Source organism: Ceratina calcarata, unplaced genomic scaffold (genome assembly GCF_001652005.2).
Source record: "Ceratina calcarata isolate Rehan_Ccalc_2016 unplaced genomic scaffold, ASM165200v1 scaffold25, whole genome shotgun sequence".
Taxonomy (NCBI): Eukaryota; Metazoa; Arthropoda; class Insecta; order Hymenoptera; family Apidae; genus Ceratina; species Ceratina calcarata.
In genome coordinates this window covers 1,793,990-1,812,669 of record NW_017147017.1, presented here as the reverse complement: position 1 = coordinate 1,812,669, position 18,680 = coordinate 1,793,990, and the positions used below count along the sequence as shown (strand labels likewise).

Here is an 18,680-nt window from a genome sequence, read left to right as displayed (position 1 = left end):
TGAAATGCAACAAGTACACGTACAGTGTATACATATATAATTTATTCGAATTTTCTTATAAATCTTATAAACCATTTGTTATAAACTGCGTATACGTTCGAGTTATCGCTAATGGTATATGTACCATGTAACAATTTACATTGCGCAGCACAACTTGCTATTATTCATGATCAATATAAACACAAAGATTTGCCACTTAATAGGTATTTGTTAGATCGTTAAAAATATATAAATACGTAGCTCAGCTCTACGGTCAACCGATCAAGTTATACTATACATATTAACTAATAAAGGGTAATTCGTATTACCGTTCTGATTATATTTATTTACAAACACGCAGCTGCCCGAATTAATTTAAAGCATACTTAATTAAATCGTTTTACAACTAATAACATTAATGCGATTATTTGTCACGACCACGTATACAAATTATTTGAATATTTGATGTTCTCTATTACTTCGATACGAGTTGAATCGGGATTACAAAAGTATTTAACTAATTCGTTGGTGAAGCCACAGTCGCTTAAATTTTCCTTGCCGAAAACGTTCTCCGAAATTTTTAAAACGTTGCTCGATTCTTTTTGATCTGAAAAGATACGATCGGTGAGACGGTATATAAATGCAACGGGAACAGTTCTTATAAGAAAAAGTAGCCTACCGATTTCGTGTTTAACATCCGAGAATGAAGTTGTAGAATCCAACCGAGCGCAACTCGCGGAGTACTTCTCCATCTGACTAGATTTCATCAAGGAACAAAGAGAAGGTAGGACGTGTGGTAAAAGAGGTCCTTTTAATTCCAAAGAAAAGAATCTTTCGTTGTCGACGCGTACTACGCTTTCTCTGACCTTTAAGAAAAATTCATTATAATCATTATAAATGTGTCACTGTAAAGTGTTAGAGCAGCAAATGATTTATCGCACCTTGATTGGCCTTAACATTGCACCGTGAAATGCCACTGGAGCCAACAATGTAGGAGGCACTCCCGCTAACGGGCCGTTGGTCGTGATGGCAGATTTACAGTTAATTAAGAAATTAAATAATGCTTGTGCCTCCACGCCCTTTACAAAAACGAGAGACTGCTTCAAATTGTCTATGTCAGTTTGTTTCTCCAAAGTTATTCTCGCCTATAATGGAACAGATTGAGGTATAAGTTGTGAATAAGAAAGCAAAGCGTGTTTTGTAATTACCTGAGAACTATTGATTTTACGAATCTCTGCATTTTCGACTCCAAGACTTTGCAGCCATTCGTCTTGCGTTTCGACTTCCTCGTCATCGATATTTTCATGTTCCTTGTACGACGCGGTATTCGTTGTGGTCGAATCCAACGTGTCACATCCGGAATCGGTTCCATCCGATCGTCGTCTATTATCTTTTCTTAAAGGCATCGTGTACTCGATTTCTACGATTGTAATTTTTTAATTATCATTTAATTTCTTGTTCAATGTTCCACCACCGTTCAACTTTCACCGAACCTTCTTGATTCAGAAGCTGTCGAAAACCACGGGTCGTAGGCGTTAGAAGCGCGTGAGCTTCTGAAACTCCGCAAATCCCAGCGGCACGGAACAATACGGTGAAATTGTTTGCGCAAACGTAAAAATATGGGCACTGTCGTGCTCTTAGCAAATTGAACAGTGATCGAAAACTTTCGCACCATTCTTTGTACAAAGCTTCTTTGATCGCTGTGTTATTCGTTATGATCGAATTGTTCACTAAAGTTGCACTCACTTTGCCAGCAGAGCGAGGGAATAGGTCTAGCCAGGGTATAGAGGGATGTTGCCATATTAAACAACATCTGTGCAGTCTGTGGAAAAGTCGATACATTAATAATACAGACAAGATAACGATAAATGAAATAATTGAATAAAGCATAAAAAGCACCTTGCATTCGGGCTAGTATCTAAAGTTGAATCTTGCTCGCTGATATTCAAACATCTTACAAAACCGGTTGTACCCGATGCCTCTTCACTAGTCCTTAATTTACAATTCCACGGAAATGGTTTTGGAGACATGAATCTCATCTTACTTTTCAGAGTCCAATCGATTGGAATGTACTTCTCGCCTTTCACTGTTTCTAATTCTACCATATCCTTGATTTTGTCTGGTCTTAGAAATGCATTACTGAATGTTAAAGGACAATTTTCAAAAGAAGTTTCTGCTTCTGCCACCTTTGGCGGATCGATTTTCAATAATTCGAACAAAGTACTGTCATTGCTAACTTCTAAGTCTGGAGGTGTTATATTTGGTTTCTTATTTGCCTCGTCCTTAACGAAAGGATTTTTACGTTTTTGAGACACAAAGAGGCCAGGGACAGGACTGGATTTCTCCGAAATCTCTGCGGTGGTCGAGTTTAAACGTACGTTGTTGATACGTGCCTGAAGCGCACGTTTTCTCATTTTTAAACGATGCAACTGCATCACTTCCTCCGGCCTCTTCCATTCTAACTTCTCTTTATTTTCCATTGATGAAGTCCGAGCTGGTTAAATCATAAGCTGATAGAAACAGAGTACAAATATTGTCAATAACAATTGATTCATAATTTCAATTTAATATTACAATTACATAGTTCGTTCAATGTACCCTTGTATAGTCTTAAGATTCTTGTATTTTGCATTTCTATTAAATGTTTGATGTTTCAAGAATTTTTTAGTCTAATATAATTTGAGATACTTACTGTCAAGAAAATTATTTATTATCACTATCACTATCAATCAGATAATATCGTCAATTGAATAAATGTTCTTTTACCCGCCAATATAAACAATACCCCCCCGAACTTGAAAAGCATCGAATCCACCACACGCACCGAACAGCTGCAAATGCAAGTTGCAACGATGCAGCACAGAGGAAATCGAAGGAACGAGAGTGTTCACGACCTCACGGGATTTCAGGATTCCCGTAAAGTGCTGCACCAAGAGGCCAATTCTGAAGAAGACCTTAGCATGTACAAGAACCTATTTAGTAGGAATCTACCATAACATAATCCTTCCCAGAATTAGCCCCTTGGTGCAGCACTCGATAGGAATGAGAATCACGATATCCTAGGCGTGAAAGCTTTCATTTACTTTAATGATCCTATGGATATGGATCTCATGAGCAGGGGTCTACGGGTGTGTTAAATGACGTTTAAAGAACCGAAACAGAAAGTTTAGTTAGCTAGTGTATGTATCGCTTATTGGGACATCGTTATCGGAATTGTTACGTTTTTCATTCCGCGTCGTTCATCCTGTTTAATCGAGCCTTACGATCACGCGGCTGATACTGTCTGACACTACGTATCGATAACGCAAAATCAGTAGCGTCGTTTCACAGCTGATTCCACGCGGGACGATGATCATTCGATTCGCCGAATCGATGTTTACCCAAACGAACCGGAATTTTTTTTAATTAAAGCGATTCGTATTCTACGGTTCTGTTAAAAGGAAAGAGAATTAAAATGGAGCCAGGTCAGAACCAGGTGCAAAGTGCCTCCAACACCGATGGTGCTGAAAACAAGGGAAGGTAATATTATTCCTCGTTTAGTCTGTGATAGATTTTACATGTCACTCGAATTTGTGTAACGTTAGTGAAGCATCGGCCGATATTTATCATTTTTACTTTCTTAGACTGATAACGCTTGTTTTTTCTTCTAGCTGCTTGTTGCTTCGGTATGCTAGTCAAAATTCTTTGGACGAGAGTTCACAGAAGCACATACCCCGTGAAAGTGGAAAGGATAAACCACCGTACAGAAATCATCACCATACAAATCGGGCATTCGATGTTATCAATGAGATGAGAAAGTACGATATTTTCATTATTTTTATTCTATTGTATACTTGTTAAAAAATATACGGTAAAGGCCTAAAAGAGGGAGAAGTACGTTGGGTCTCGTTTTAGGTCTTTTGAATTACTTTCATATCAAACCCATGCAATATAAACGAGAAATTAATTCAATGATTATTCAATAGGAAAAATTTATTATGTGACGTGATTTTGGTAGCAGATGGAGGCTTAGAAGTACCTGCTCATAAAATGGTCCTTGCTGCTTGCAGTCCTTATTTTTATGCTATGTTCACAAGTTTTGAGGAAAGAGATCAAGAGAGGATAACTTTGCAAGGTGTAGATTATTCTGCTCTCGAACTGTTAGTGGAATACGTATACTCCGCAGAAGTTCATGTCACCGAGGACAATGTGCAGGTGCTATTACCAGCTGCAAATCTTTTGCAATTAACGGACGTCCGCGATGCGTGCTGCGACTTTTTACAAGCCCAACTGCATCCGTCGAATTGTTTAGGAATTCGCGCGTTCGCCGATCTTCACAGTTGTCTAGAATTGTTATCGCATGCGGATAGTTATATTGAACAACATTTTTCGTAAGCTTTCGAAATATATTTTTCCTTTGTTCCTTCAAGTACTCTTCAGCATTATTTACATGTCTTTCGTGCTACAGGGAAGTAGTGGACGGTGAAGAATTTTTAACATTAGCCCCGCAGCAAGTAGCCAAACTGATTTGTAGCGATTGTTTAATGGTACTGTCGGAAGAAAAGGTGTTCGAATGCGTTATATCGTGGGTGCATCATGACTTGGATAAGAGACAAGCTCATTTAGCACAATTAATGGAACATGTACGTTTACCTTTGTTATCTCAAGAGTATCTAATGCAACGGGTAGAAGAGGAGCCACTTCTCAAGGCGAATTTACAATGTAAATAACAATATCGTAATGATATCGTTCACGTTGAAGAAATCCTTAACACGTACCTGTATTTATTTTACGCAGGTAAGGACTTTTTGATCGAGGCTTTGAAGTATCATTTGCTGAAGGGAGAACAAAAATCGTTGTTTAAAACTCCTCGTACGAAACCCAGGCAACCGAGAGGCTTGCCAAAAGTTTTATTAGTTGTAGGGGGACAAGCTCCAAAAGCGATTAGAAGCGTGGAATGTTACGATTTTAAAGAAGAGAAGTGGTATCAGGTCTCCGAGTTACCGACTCGTCGCTGCAGAGCTGGTAAATAATTGTTAGACTTGGGAACTATTCGAGTGTACGATGATTTTCGTGAACTATGACGTAATTTGTGACTTGTAGGCTTGTCCGTCCTTGGTGGTCGCGTGTACGCCGTTGGAGGATTTAATGGATCTCTCAGAGTACGAACTGTAGATATTTATGACGCTGCTACGGATCAGTGGTCACCTTGCCCTGAAATGGAAGCTAGAAGATCGACGCTCGGCGTAGCAGTTCTTGGAAACTGCATTTATGCCGTAAGCATTTTCTGTTTTCTTTTGAATTTTCCGGAGTTTTTCCATTGCATTGTATCATTCAATTGCTTGATAAACAGGTCGGTGGGTTTGACGGATCGACTGGTCTAAATTCCGCCGAAGTGTATGATCCAAGAACTCACGAATGGAGAATGATCGCACCGATGTCGACGCGTAGAAGTAGCGTAGGCGTGGGTGTAGTCAAGGGATTACTATACGCTGTCGGCGGTTACGACGGAGTATCCAGACAATGTCTCTCCAGCGTGGAGTGTTATAATCCAGAGAAAGATCAATGGAAACCAGTGCCCGACATGACTGCTCGTCGCAGCGGCGCCGGTGTCGGTGTTTTAGACGGGATTTTATACGCTGTAGGAGGACACGACGGTCCTCTGGTCAGGAAAAGCGTGGAAGCTTTTAATCCGGATACTAATCAATGGACTCCAGTTAGCGACATGACCCTCTGTCGTAGAAATGCTGGTGTCGTTGCACTGAACGGTCTGTTGTACGTGGTGGGCGGCGATGATGGTTCGTCGAGTCTAGCGTCCGTCGAGGTGTATTCCCCGAGGAACGACACTTGGACAACCCTGCCGACTTGCATGGGGATCGGTCGCAGTTACGCGGGAGTCGCTATAATCGACAAGCCGATGCCGTCGACGACGTCGATGTGAGGATTACAATCCGCTGGGCATGCGACGGACCAGAGTACGGACCCGAGTGCCGAAACGTCGGATCAATCACGGGAAGCCGGGCCCAGCGGTGTGCAAGTCCAGAATCCGGAGCAGAACGTGCTTCAACAATATCGTGGCGCGGCGGGTGGTCACAATTGCCAGGGATCGCGTTGCGTTTGCCAGAGGTACGAGAACGGTGAAGTGGCAGCTGCGGTGATGAATCAAAACAGGAACAATCAAGATGATAATAGTTATCAAAACGTGGGTCGTGGCTCGCGGGGTTTCCAAAATCGACCTGGCTCGGTGCAAGTACACCCGAATCTAAATCCTAATTATCAGAACCCTGTAGACCTGGTCCACAATTTCAATCGCAATAGGCAACCGCAAGAACCGGAAGAGAATATTTACGAGAGGTTGGACAATGACGACGACGACGACGATGAACGTGTTGAAAATAACAACGAAGCTGCTCACAATGAAGCTGCTGGGCAGAATAATCAACGTAACATGGATGATCACATGTACGAGAGGATAGATGATCGATATTCCTGCGCCAATCGAAATTACTCCCGTTGCTACAAGTATCATATCCTGAACCACTATATCCCAAGTTTTTTAAACGACATGGAATCTAGAAATCAATATGATCAACCGCGACAATTTTATCTAGACTCCTCGCGATTGACCAATCAATTCTGTCAGAATAGACTAGGTAGATTAGGGCGCAATTGTTTTTCAACCGAGAACATTGCTTACGCGTCGACCGGACGTGCCGTTTATCCGCTCGGTTACAACTGCGTGTGTTCGTTCTGCAAACACTTGGACACAAGATATTTGTGTCATCATTGTCATAATCTACATAACAGATTGCGTTATCAGGACGCTTTTTCAAGTAATTCGAGACATTACATATACCAGTTGCCAAGGAACTGCAGATGCCCCTTCTGCCGTGGCGAATATTCCCACGTGAAACTGCCTGTTACGTCTTGCCACTGTAGAAACCCTAACAATTGTTCTTGCAGAGGCAAGGTCCTACCGAATTGCAATTCCGCCGCTCAATTCAGTAAATACCTTGACTGGATCAGTAGAGGTAGCCCATCGGTTAACAATCCTCTTTACGCTACGGTCCACATTGCCAGACCTTCCGTCTCGACTCTGAGGAACGCAAGTAGCGGTGCCAACGTATCCGTAGAGGCGACAGCCTCGACGTCGAATACGTCGGCATCAGCCTCGAGCAACGAGCCTGGCACGTCGACGAGGCCGATCTTCCCTTCGCAAAACCCTTCCACTTCTTATCCCGTTTGCTCCGTTAATCGGTCGGAGCGTCAGCACACGTGCGACGATTCCTGCATCAGAAATCAGAGCGGAAGCGTGGCTGGCATTTGCCAATTTCTTGGTAGATGCGAAAGGGCCGAATGCAATCATGGTAGATTGTCTGTGCATTGGTTCGTGAACAGGTGGTTCCCACCTTGGAACGTTCACTACTTCGATAGGAACGTTGACGCTGTTCCGCCGATGGAGGAGGAATCTCGAGAACAACAAGACAGTGATAGTGATGATACTTAATTTCGATATAATAATACTTTTATATTTGATTTCCATGATTTATTGCCATTCTTTTTTTAATGGACTTTCCCCTTAGATGAGAGTACAATTTTATAATTAGCGATTTACACGTGAATTTTGGTATTAGTATTCATTGCAACTTGAAAAAAAGGTTTAACTATTGACAATAAAATTTTAATTCCACTTGGAAATGTCAGATAGATTACGTGTAGCAATAATCAAAGTTTTATTTCATTAACCCTTTGGCCTACAACCACGAGTGAGACTCATGGTGACGAATTTGTGCCATAAACGAAAACTACGAATCAAACTCGTGGTAAGGAATAAGAAATCGACCGACCTTCTTGTTTACTATGGCCCGCGCAAGCGAGAGAGCGCGTAGACCAAGGGGTTCATGATACACTTGATATACAAAGAACACTCGAAGTTAATTTGGATTCGGTTCTGATTCAATCAAATTTTATCGCAGAATAATTTCCGAGAGAAATTGTGTGTTCTATATACAATATAGATAGGATTATAAGAGCATAAGAATTGTATAGAAATTGTAATTTTTATAATTCAATTTCGTATATGTATGTACCTCATTTTGAGCATCGTTGCTGAGCCAAAGAGAGAATGCTTTTGTCATATTTTTTCAATTCTAGTAATACGAAGCTTCTGAGAGCACAAATGCATTCTTTCGGAAAGACGAAAATAATTAGAAAAATGTTAAGATTATCATTAATTAGTTTAACGAAATATTTCGAATTCTATGTCACGAGCTGCGGCTAAATATGTTGGTAAGTAGTTTGATTTTAATTATTGATTATTGTAAATAAGGTAGCGGTTATTTAAACGACGATTGTTGAAAATAGTTTTATACGATTTACATGTTGGACAGGATAATTGGGTTGACTCGTATTGTTCGAACAAATGGATACACATATTATTAGCCAGTATTAATTCGGTTTTTAAAACATAATATTGAAACTTGTAATGAATATTCAACACGTAATACACATATCCTTGATCGTTAGAAATTAATTCGTAGATAAAATGTCGAAGACATGTCTGCGCCTAATATTAATGAAACATGTTGGGTCAATTTCTTTAATTACAGCAGCCTCGAGAACAAACTTGCCAAATATACTTTCTTTGTTTAATAAAAACACTGTATAAAAATCTTCCATCTTTTTAATTCGTTCCAAGAGTTGGAATTTAAAGATTTAATTGCGGTTCAATGAGATCGATTACAGGTATGATCGTAAGCTCAGTGCATGTATATAAAACGTCTGAAAAATCAATTTTTATATGGAACACATTTAGCGTGAGAGAAATTTAAACAGTATTCATGATTGCACGTTCGACGCAATAGTAACGAGACACTCGTACGAAGTACTTAGGACTTATAATTGCTAGGCGATACATTTTTTACTGTACTACGAAAGTGTGAATAATAAAGAGGATAAATCTGAATTCCGCTTTCAAATTTATGTTCTACTAACCCGTGAGACAATTTTGCAATAGTAAATGTCTTGACAATCGACAACCATTTAGGAAAAGTTGATCACTCCCCCATAAACGAAGGCCAACTGCTATCACTTTGGTGTTACAATGGTCCTAACATCTGTATTACGTTACTACGCTTAACGGCCAGTCTGTCGTATAACAAAAGGAACGGTTATACGCAAAGTCCCATTGGAATAAAAGAGGAAATCAAATTTGAATAAGAATTTCGCACGCGAAAATAAAGCGACAATGTATTTCCTACGAGACACCAGATTCTCTTCCATTACAATAAAAATTCGAATAAAAAAACAAATAAGTAGCGAGCGTAAGTGATTTTGGGTGTGGCCTGACATTTCGTCTTTCGACTTATCGCGAATTCGCACGTGAACGAAAATTATGCACACGATTCGTTATGGTGATCGTCTTCAGGTTTTACACCGACGCCGTTTCTGTTAATGTAAAACGGCAAATGCCTATTTCGCGTTGTCACAGGATGCTGTAAAATGCTCGAAGAACGACGCAAACGGTATTGTGTTCCCCGTAACGGAGTGTAGTGCACAGTTACAGGGGGATTTATCTTGGTACCACGGATATTCAAGTACCACGGGTGTGGTTCTCATGGCCGAACGCACTCGGATACGAAAATACTTTGTCCGAACAATGTTTTAACCCCTCATCGAGGATGTTGTTCTCTTTTATCGTTCCAAATCTTTATATAACAAGACGTACATAGAGGATATCGAGCGACCATTGAAATTCAGTGGACACTTCCCGGACAGAGGCATTTGTTACAGCAAAAGAGAAGCACGAACCTCTTGCGTCAGAATTGTTAATTCATTATGATCGATGGTCGGAACGATACTTGAAGTATGTGGGCGTTGGTCCTTTGCGTGTCACCTTCGAATTCCGATCGGTTTGAAATAAACAAAAAAAAACAATTGAACCATTTATATATGTATACTATAAATAGAAAACAAGAGTAAATAGAGACACACATGTTAATGCTGACGGCCTATTACATGTTCTCAACCCTTTGGCAAAGCTTACGATTTAAAAAGTTATCGTATCGTTTTCTAAAAGATGAAATATATGGAGTGTATCGATCGTGACTGAACAGAAGTCGGTCGTTAATAATTACTCCGTTAAACGAGAATTTCTCAGCTAACGAGGGAATTGATTGTCGTTGCACGGCGTTGGAAAACTTCTCACGAACTCGTTAACATCAGTTAGGAAAGGATGATAAAAGATCCGTAGTGGAATAATAATTTATCGCTACCGTTACGCGTGCATAGGCATGCGTGAATCACGGAATTGTCGTGCAAGTGCAATGTGTAACCGAGAAAATTACGAAATCTCCCCGTACGCGCCACGTGCGCGCCCCTTCTTTTTTTTAATGGGGCCCCGGTTCCGGCTGCATTCATAATCCTTAACGAACCAGTTAATTGTATTAAGATAGGAAAATCCAAGATTTATAGCATCCACTCGCGCGTTCACATTTCTCACTTCGCTACTTGAATTACGTTCTCGCTTTTATGATCAATGATTTTGTTCACCGTCTTCGGGTTTTCATTTCTCTGAGGCGAAAGAAAAGAACATCGACGAACATGGGAAAATGTTTCAAGGCCGTTTAATATTTTTACAGAAAATTAGGATAGAAGAAATGAAACATGCTCATAAAGGTCGAATGAATAAAACGAAAAGCTGGAGTACTTCAAAATGGTTATTATGTAAATTTTCCAGAATTGAACCCGTCACCACACGCGGGTATTATACGTTCATGCAGGATGGAAAGTGGTCGCAATAATTCTCTATCTTGTTCAGAGGCTTCCTTCTACCAAGGGTAAGGAAAGGTGCCTGCACGTGTCCCTCGTACTACGGTTAGATCGCAACTGTTTGCAACTCGTTGTTCATTGTTGATTGCACAAGGAACCTAGGCATGTATCCACGGGCCTTTGCACACCAGGCATCTGGTCTGGTCCCCTTTTCTGCAGGGTTACGCCGCGCGCCGCGTCTAACGATCGCGTTTATGCATTTATGGTCAATTCAGAGCGTGCGAAAATGTAAACAGAATTATAGTGAACGGCCAATAATTAGATTTCGTTATACGTAACAAAATAGATCGGCTTAGTTATCGTTCTATCGGAGAACATTTGGGAGTGGGAAAATCAAGGTTCTAGGTCGTTGATCCCAGCCGCGTACAAAAAGAAAAACATTTTTGTCTCTTGGCAAAAATGTAGTCGCAGTACATATTCTGAAAGACGAACAATACGTAATAAAGCACGATCGTAAATGTGGTATGCGTCAAGTGCATCGAAACGTCAGAATCAGGAACGTGCATGCCGCGTGAATCGACACACGCCAGTGAACCCGAAGAAAAGACTGACAATGAAAGGGGGTCAAATCTATGGCATACGCGCAATACGGAATCATGTTTACTCTTTAGCTCCTTATCACCCTTTTCGTTACAAAATCTAAAGTACTTCGTGTTCTCCAAGGACTGACGAACTCATGATTAAGCAATGTTACTCCAATTAGGGTCTGGTCATACAAAAGTTGGAAATAATTACAATTTATTTATGTTTAATTAAACATTGAACGATCGTACAAACAATATTCTTATGTACTTTTTTGCGTATGCATGTTTTTGCACCAAATACGCCCGAGGCGGGTAAAGTCCTTGCAGAGTGGGTGGAGCACAATTGGCCGGAAGTCGTTTGGTCACCGATCGGGGCCAATATCCATCGGCCTTTCTTTTACGGCGTACGTGACAACCAAGTCGATTCTGCGATTCGACACGCAAACTGAACTTCCTCAAAATAAAACCAAAGACGGTCACCGTGCAGCTCTCCGGTGTACCCGAACTCATTAATTTAGTCAATCGATTCTAGATCACATCCTGGTTTCTTGCGACATCCAGGATGTCGAGACATTGTTATGTAATCTGTTCATTGTACTTCTTTAGAAGTTTCATATTTTCCAGTCACGATTATATACCATGTTACGCATGGTCCGGTAACGCGACGTAAACTGAATTTGCTAAAAGGAATAAATAGATTTTGACGAATCGTTAGTAGAGTCATGCTTGAATCAGAGTCTCTAGTCATTGGAAATACCGCAGGATAGTTGAAACATCTTCAAATATTTAAAGTGTGCAAATAACGATGAAACATGTGCACAATTTCTTGAAATTGCCAGCTAAAACTATTAAGTATCGGCGTGCTGGACGACGCAGAAGGTGAACGTAGGTGGGCCTCCGGTGGATTCTGATACAGTTACGTTCCACGTGCAGAGAAATGAAAGGTTCTGGAGCAGCCAGGCCGTGCATCTATCCGAGCGGAGAAGGCACTTGGATGGGATAAAAATGTCTCTCGAAAGAGGAGAGAAGAAGATGAAAAAAGACGAGATGAACCGCGGACACGTGATAAGTGTTCACAGGTACTGGGACACTTCCCAGTAGATGCTTACCGGCTAGGAAAAGATCTGACAAACGTTCTTTTCATGCAGTCGTTCTAATGAAAAGGGAGTGTGTATAATAATAGTACACTGGGCTAGCCTTTACCGTTCTTTCTTTTCTTTCATCCGGGGTCCGGCTGATCTTTGCTCGTCTCGCACCAACCCGTGAGAGACCGAATTGCGAGATAGGTGCACGTGAGAAAGTCGTTACGCCGGTATTGTACTTAGGTGGAAATGGGCCGACGCTTTCAAACAGATTGCTTTTAACCAGCTCGCCGCCAACAATGTAATTCAAATAACGCTTCGTACCGAGTAATAATGAATACCGGTATAATTGGCGATAATTGTTTCTGCGATTTCTAATAACCGATTCACCTATTGTTTCGCGTTCCTCGATTCATCTTACAACTGGCTATTTCAGTGATACGAATCTAATCGAAATTAAAATGCAATTGTAATTGAAACAAATACTTAAACCGCTCACTCGTGTTAGTAAATATTACTGCATAATACTGCAATTTCTATATAAAGAATGGTCTTTGTTAAATGCAATTTTTTATATAATACTTTCTCTCGTATAATATCAATTTACCGGTCCAGTATAAAATTACAAAGATTCGGGGACATTCGCATTCGTTTCGGTAGATCATGATATTATGTCACTGACGCTTGATGACCTGTGTCATAACTTTTAAATTATGTTTATAACGCACGAAACTAAACGAATGTATCTACATTACGAGTTGACGGATGGTTTTTATCTATCTCGTTGGATGCTCCACTGATCTTGCAAGAGGAGGTGAAGCAACGCGACGCGTCGCGACGTATCGGAATCGAAGGTAGGGAGTCGACACTGGGACACGGAGAAAAGAGAGGGACAAAGTGAGAGAGGACTTGCTACTCTTCATGATCGAGGAACACCTCTCTTTTATCCCCGTTCCGTGCAGACTCGCTTCAAGTTAAAACGATTCTCTTTCAGTTGTTCCTCGCCAATGTAGCGTTTCGCGTCACACGCGCTTCTCGCCGATTTCGAAGAGCCGCGAGCTTCGCGAGCGACCACGTGTCACACACCGCGTAATCGTTCGTCTCTACAATTTAATTCAGAGCCCGATCGCGTTTGCTTCCTCCTTTCGTTTTTAAGTTCGTCATTTGTCGTCGATCGAAAATCGTTTGATAAAGAAAGTGAAAGCGACGGAAAATTTGCACGGCGCGTGTTGAATATGCTGTAAGTTCGTTGAGCACTTTGGACTTTAGAAGTGTGGAAAATCCCAAATGATCGTCAGGTAAGGCTCCAATCGATTTCTACGTATTTAGCAATTAAATCCGTTCATCTGACGATATTGATTATAAAACTACAGAAGCGAAATCGAAGTGATGGAATATTTTGGCAAATATATTTAACTGCCACTAGTTTTTTCCGTAATTGCGTCATAACTATAATTAATTGCCAATGTAGATACTACCTATTCGATCAATTGCCAACGCAGAAAGTGTCCGACACTTCTAGCCAGGTTCGAGCTGCTGAATGAAAAGCAAAAGCGTTCGTTTTAATCGTGGGAACCTGATTCATTTTTGGTGAAAGCAAGCTTTGCATACTGGATTTCGAAGAAAGCGATTCGGCGAAAGTGACGGTCGAAACTTGCTCGGTCACAGAATTTTGATCGATTCGGTACCCGCTTGTTCTCGTTAGTCGCCGGATGACACGTGGTCCACGCGCGCAAATCTCATTCTCGTATTAACAACTGCGTGGCCACGCACGCGCCCACACGTTCGCATAATCATCCTCTTTCGTAAAGACGACAACCGCACATTTTTACTATCTTTCGTCCATCCTCAACTAGCAATCGTTCAGAAATATTTTAAGGGCAGGCACAAGAGTAAATTGGAAACTGGCACGATCTCATTGGACTTTTGCATGAAGTAAATTACACGACGATATTCATAGAAGTTCGTTTACGCAATGATTAATGTCTGTGATGCAACTCGCGAAATATCGATTTTCCTTTATCATTTTAGGTTGATCTAAGAGCAAAGCGATGAGAATACCATACGCAGGAAATGAAAAGGAAAGGAAGAAGTCATTAATCTTCGAGTAATCTTGACCGTATCTATCTATAAAAGTTTAAACTCGAAATACAATCGATGGATGCCCCGCGCGTCGATCATGTTGCCCCGTTTTAAGAAGCGGAAGAGAACGCGTCAAACAAATTGAAATGCACTTGAGAAACGCGATACGAAATTAACAGAAAAATAAATAAATCGCGAGTCATATTACGATTCTACAGCAGAGATACATATTTAAGCGTTTGGCAAAAGGGTTCCAAAATCCGGGTTCACTGGTTGATCATGAAGTTTATGTTAATAAGACGTGATTTTATACACGATCAAGATCACGATCGCCCGAGCTGAAAGTTTCGACCAGAAAGTTCACCTTTGAAGGGCGTGTTTCCACATACGCTGCCACTAACATTACGGTGAGTCAAAATTACATATAACCACCATTTTATATCGAACAATCACATTTTTTCTTATTTAAAAACAAGAAAAATATTATTTTTATATTTGGAAATATATTTATCGTACTCTTCTTCGGCGTACGAAATAAGTTCCAATGGTTTCCAACAAAATTCGATACGTTTAAAAAAGATTTGTACGAAAGGAAATTCATCGATTTACAGAAAGAAGTAAGAGTGTGAAAAATGTCACTGGTCAACTATAGCCTGCCGTATCATTCGGCGACGCCTACACCGTTCTTCTACGAGCAGAACGGAGGACAGGTAGTGAACAACCTTCGTCTGAACGCCGTGCTTCCGCCTGCTCCAGCTCCAAATTTCAACGAGCAGGAATCGTACCAAAACGAGCCGTACATACCACCTCCCGGCTATCAGCAACAGAGACAACGCCAGACGACGACATACAATCGGCAAAGAACGCCGAACTATGTCGAACATTCGTCCTTTTCCTCACAAGATGCGCGTTATTCGAATTATAATCAAGATTTCCGGAGGACGCAACCGAGACAGCAGCAACAGCAAATGAGACCACCCCCGCCTTTGCCACAGCACGAGCAGCAGCAGCAGCAGCAGCAGCAGCAGCAACAACAACAACAGCAACAACAGCAAAGGATTCAAGTGGAAACTGATGATAGCGATAATTACAGGACGCAGAGAGCACCAGAAGAGGAAAGTTATCCTGACAGACCTAACGGGTAATTAAAATAACTCCAGTTTCTTATTATTATTAATTACACTTATCTTAGAATTAAGAATGATAAAAAGAATCCGTTGTGAAAACGTATGCAATTACTAACAATGAGAGTAATTAGATCGCAATCGATGGACGATCTACCGAAGCGATATTTTCAGTTCAAAGAACCGTTTCTTATTGAGCCAGCGAAAGTGCTTTATACGGTAACGTTAATTACAGCTGGTAATTATTTATGTAACGATCGGTCATACGTTTTCTCGTTGCGTGCCGCGCATACCGAATCAATTCCTGACGAAGACCTCTTTCGTTCCTACTTGTCTCGTAGACGCCAAGCGTCTCATCGATCGTCGCGTTCCCCAGATTATGGTCGTACATGCCGCTATCCTTCATTGCTCCCACCGTCAAATCTTACGTTACTTAGATCTTTTTGTTTGTTAAAGGTACACGAGAGTACACGGTGAAAGTGGACCTGGTACCAAAACTTCGATTCACGCTGTTTTAGACTACGACGATGACTTCGACGATTACTACGACGACAAAGATTCGGAGATACCGAGGGACGCTCACGTAACGCCCATCCAAGGACCGATTTTCGTGAAAAATGGTTCGGTCCCTGTAGTACCGCTCTACTCTTATCCTCAACTGAACAATGGCACTTTCGTGCAGATACCGGTGAGTAAAATTTTAATTAGTCGCACCTTAACGGAGACTTAACACAATTATTAAACACTTTTTTTACCACACGATAATTCGTCACGTTGACTTTTTAATTCCATTTCGTTCGCGTGATTCTTACGAATGCCCGATAACAACAGCTGTGACTCACAGCTTTAGAACGGAAGAATTCGTCGCAAATAGAAAGTATTATACTTGAACTGTTCACGCACGTAACGCGAGCACGGAATGTAGAATTAGGTTTCGTCAACGTTAGACGTACCGTCTGACAATAAAATCCGTTTAAAGGACGGCCGCAGTCGAGAAATTAGGCCACCCGCCCGTCCTCCGGGTCGCGCGATACATATTTGTGCGATCGAAAAAATCATTTTGAAAGGTGATCGAACGCGGCTGTTCGAAGTTTCTATCATTGCCGTGACATTTCCCTGGAGCACCCATGACCCCGAGGTATCTTCCCTAGAATCTTGCACGGTGCATATTGCATGCACCTCGCCACTGTACACCTGCCCGCCTCTGTTTTGCTAGCGTCTCCTTTTACCATTCGCTTCTCTCACTGATTAACGAGAGGAAACAGTTTTAAGGTCGATGGGTGTATTGGCATTGAAACGGTAACCCCTTCGACGCTTCTCCTAATTTATTCACCGATTACGTTTATTTCTTCGAATCAGCCTTTCGGACTGTAAATGAAACGAGTGTAATATGTATAAGATTGGAATTATTCAATTGAGATACGTAATTCGTCACTCGTCACGCGATGTCGGCAGGTTGAATATCTTTTACTTGGCGTAAACGCGTTTAAAATTCGTTGCGTGACCGTAGATTATGAAACATAGCTGTAAGCCGACGTAACGGCGTAATGACCACGAGATCGGATCGTCAAGTTCAAAAGAAGTGATCGATGTCGATGATCTGATCGTTGAAAGTTGCGAAGAAGTCGAGTATATAATCAACTTGACTCATTTACGATTCGTGATAGCACGTGACACTTGGTCCCTTTCCTAACTTTATTATATCATTTACATCTACTTACCATTCATTTCGTTAGTTAAGATATTCCAATTGAAATTCGTAGAATACCGAAGTTATGACACTCCTCAAATGCTGTCTTCGATCGCTTTTAATCTCTAATCCATTGCGTAGCCCCGTGTCTCTAATCCGACTTGCGAAACAGTAAATGATCGTTCCCGAACTTCCACAAAATTGGAAATTAGTTGTTACGAAATCTAGATAGCTACTGATTTCTATTAACGTTGGACATTTAACTGGTTCAATGTCAAACCTAATACTTGGAATCTCTTGGAATGGCCCTTTCACTATTTCCAATGAGATAATAAAATACCATAATCGCTACCTCGATTTGCAAGCGAGCATCTTAATGTTCTAGAATTAATTGCGATAGCCGAGGAACGTTGAATCATCTCACGCGACTGAATGATTTCAACGCGTTGTTGTATGAAATAAGTTCTATTTAAATGGTTCACGAGCGATGCGCAAGCCAAGTTTTGAATTGGATTCGTGCGAAGCGATTGACTCGCGTGGACCGTGGACGTAATGATTCATTTCTGCGCGGCCAATGCACCGTGGCTCATATGTACTTTCCTCGTACGTATGTGCATTGTAAATACTTGGTACCAGTGACTCAAGTCACTGAATGACGCCTACTGATGCGACGGGGCGTAGGACGGTGATTATTAGCGAACTCGACTTCCGGTATAAATGAGCAATTCTGTAATAATGTAGCTGACCGCCTGAACTCTTGTTCATCCTCTGACATACGGCATTCGCATAAACACATTTTATCTGCATAGATTCAACGTTTTTATTATCGTGCAATGAAAAAGATTCATTTACTTTTCGTCAGCCGTAGGGCTGTATTGGCTATACATTCAATCCCAAAAGTTTATGTACATTAGAAAAACGCATTTCCTATGATTAAAAAGAAATCAGATGTCAGAAGAACAATGCTAATAATAAATAACTACGTGCTAAAAAGCATAGAAGGAAATATCCAATTAATTATTGACGCTGGCGAAAAATTTTTTATACAGAAGTTATAGGCACTGACGTCCTTTACAAGAGAGGTTCTATGCATTTTTCTTCTAACTCCAGTATTTAACGAGTTAAGTGCAGTTAATTGGCATTTTATTGGCATTGACGAAATCCAACCATCCCAGCGTCGAAATGGCGAACTTTTGACAAAAAATTTCGTTTTCCCTCAAGAACTCCTAAACTGCTGGTCCTACGAGAAAATTGCATAGGACCTTTCTTGTAGAGGACGACGAGATCTACAATTTCTGTATAAAAAATTTTCGCTAGCATTAATAGTTTACGAGTTATTTACGAAAAACGAAAAAACAGTTTTTTGCAAATTACTCGTTAACTATCGACG

The 18,680-nt window shown here is 40.9% G+C and overlaps 5 protein-coding genes across 8 annotated transcripts in view; 3 read left to right on the top strand and 2 right to left on the bottom strand.

The window, feature by feature from the left end:
• Window positions 1–20: 20 nt before the first annotated feature.
• Window positions 21–2,902, bottom strand: hd (humpty dumpty). Of its 2 annotated transcripts, XM_018020986.2 has the most exons (7): window positions 2,672–2,899; window positions 1,879–2,489; window positions 1,473–1,801; window positions 1,188–1,399; window positions 921–1,124; window positions 659–845; window positions 21–586 (listed from the first exon to the last, which is right to left on the bottom strand). In XM_018020986.2, the coding sequence occupies exons 2-7, from the start codon at window positions 2,457–2,459 to the stop codon at window positions 411–413; spliced, it is 1,689 nt and encodes a 562-aa protein (XP_017876475.1). In that variant the 5' UTR covers window positions 2,460–2,489; window positions 2,672–2,899; the 3' UTR covers window positions 21–410. The 2 variants fall into 2 exon arrangements, with proteins under 2 accessions (XP_017876475.1, XP_017876474.1); XM_018020985.2 differs by having other exon boundaries at window positions 21–845; window positions 2,672–2,902.
• Window positions 2,903–2,977: 75 nt separating this feature from the next.
• On the top strand, window positions 2,978–5,917 carry kel (kelch protein). Of its 2 annotated transcripts, XM_018021204.2 has the most exons (7): window positions 2,978–3,498; window positions 3,630–3,776; window positions 3,945–4,349; window positions 4,427–4,680; window positions 4,756–4,983; window positions 5,062–5,234; window positions 5,312–5,917. In XM_018021204.2, exons 1-7 carry the CDS (start codon window positions 3,434–3,436, stop codon window positions 5,897–5,899), a joined length of 1,860 nt encoding a protein of 619 aa, XP_017876693.1. In that variant the 5' UTR covers window positions 2,978–3,433; the 3' UTR covers window positions 5,900–5,917. The 2 variants fall into 2 exon arrangements, with proteins under 2 accessions (XP_017876693.1, XP_017876694.1); XM_018021205.2 differs by lacking the exon at window positions 2,978–3,498 and having other exon boundaries at window positions 3,687–3,776; window positions 3,977–4,349.
• A 176-nt stretch (window positions 5,918–6,093) lies between these two features.
• LOC113464075 (uncharacterized) lies at window positions 6,094–8,923 on the top strand. Its single transcript, XM_026811902.1, has one exon. The coding sequence runs from the start codon at window positions 6,116–6,118 to the stop codon at window positions 7,463–7,465; it is 1,350 nt and encodes a 449-aa protein (XP_026667703.1). The 5' UTR covers window positions 6,094–6,115; the 3' UTR covers window positions 7,466–8,923.
• Window positions 8,924–9,009: 86 nt separating this feature from the next.
• On the bottom strand, window positions 9,010–11,106 carry LOC108622867 (uncharacterized). The gene is given in 4 exon segments (XM_085342311.1): window positions 9,010–9,851; window positions 10,730–10,856; window positions 10,859–10,967; window positions 11,063–11,106. Coding segments are annotated over 4 exon segments (387 nt in total). The 3' UTR covers window positions 9,010–9,744.
• Window positions 11,107–13,350: 2,244 nt separating this feature from the next.
• The window catches only part of spz3 (Spaetzle domain-containing protein 3), a 9,827-nt gene continuing 4,497 nt past the window's right edge, over window positions 13,351–18,680 (top strand). Inside the window, exons 1-4 of one of the 2 annotated variants that reach the window (XM_018021000.2) lie at window positions 13,351–13,692; window positions 14,426–14,883; window positions 15,088–15,617; window positions 16,057–16,288. In XM_018021000.2, the coding sequence (XP_017876489.1) occupies window positions 15,109–15,617; window positions 16,057–16,288 (741 nt within the window). In that variant the 5' untranslated portion in view covers window positions 13,351–13,692; window positions 14,426–14,883; window positions 15,088–15,108. Of the gene's footprint in view, window positions 13,693–13,725; window positions 14,330–14,425; window positions 14,884–15,087; window positions 15,618–16,056; window positions 16,289–18,680 lie in introns of those variants that run through there. The other variant, XM_026811814.1, reaches the window with a different exon arrangement.

Bases quoted from the DNA above. Each gene is read 5' to 3' on its own strand.
- kel (XM_018021204.2), top strand. From the start codon at position 3,434: ATGGAGCCAGGTCAGAACCAGGTGCAAAGTGCCTCCAACACCGATGGT. The intron at 4,350-4,426 runs GTAAGCTTTCGA...TTCGTGCTACAG, and splicing joins TATATTGAACAACATTTTTC to GGAAGTAGTGGACGGTGAAG. The intron at 4,984-5,061 runs GTAAATAATTGT...TGTGACTTGTAG, and splicing joins GACTCGTCGCTGCAGAGCTG to GCTTGTCCGTCCTTGGTGGT.
- hd (XM_018020985.2), bottom strand. From the start codon at position 2,459: ATGGAAAATAAAGAGAAGTTAGAATGGAAGAGGCCGGAGGAAGTGATG. The intron at 1,802-1,878 runs GTGCTTTTTATG...ACTTTTCCACAG, and splicing joins GATACTAGCCCGAATGCAAG to ACTGCACAGATGTTGTTTAA. The intron at 846-920 runs GTGCGATAAATC...TTTTTCTTAAAG, and splicing joins CAATGTTAAGGCCAATCAAG to GTCAGAGAAAGCGTAGTACG.
- LOC113464075 (XM_026811902.1), top strand. From the start codon at position 6,116: ATGAATCAAAACAGGAACAATCAAGATGATAATAGTTATCAAAACGTG.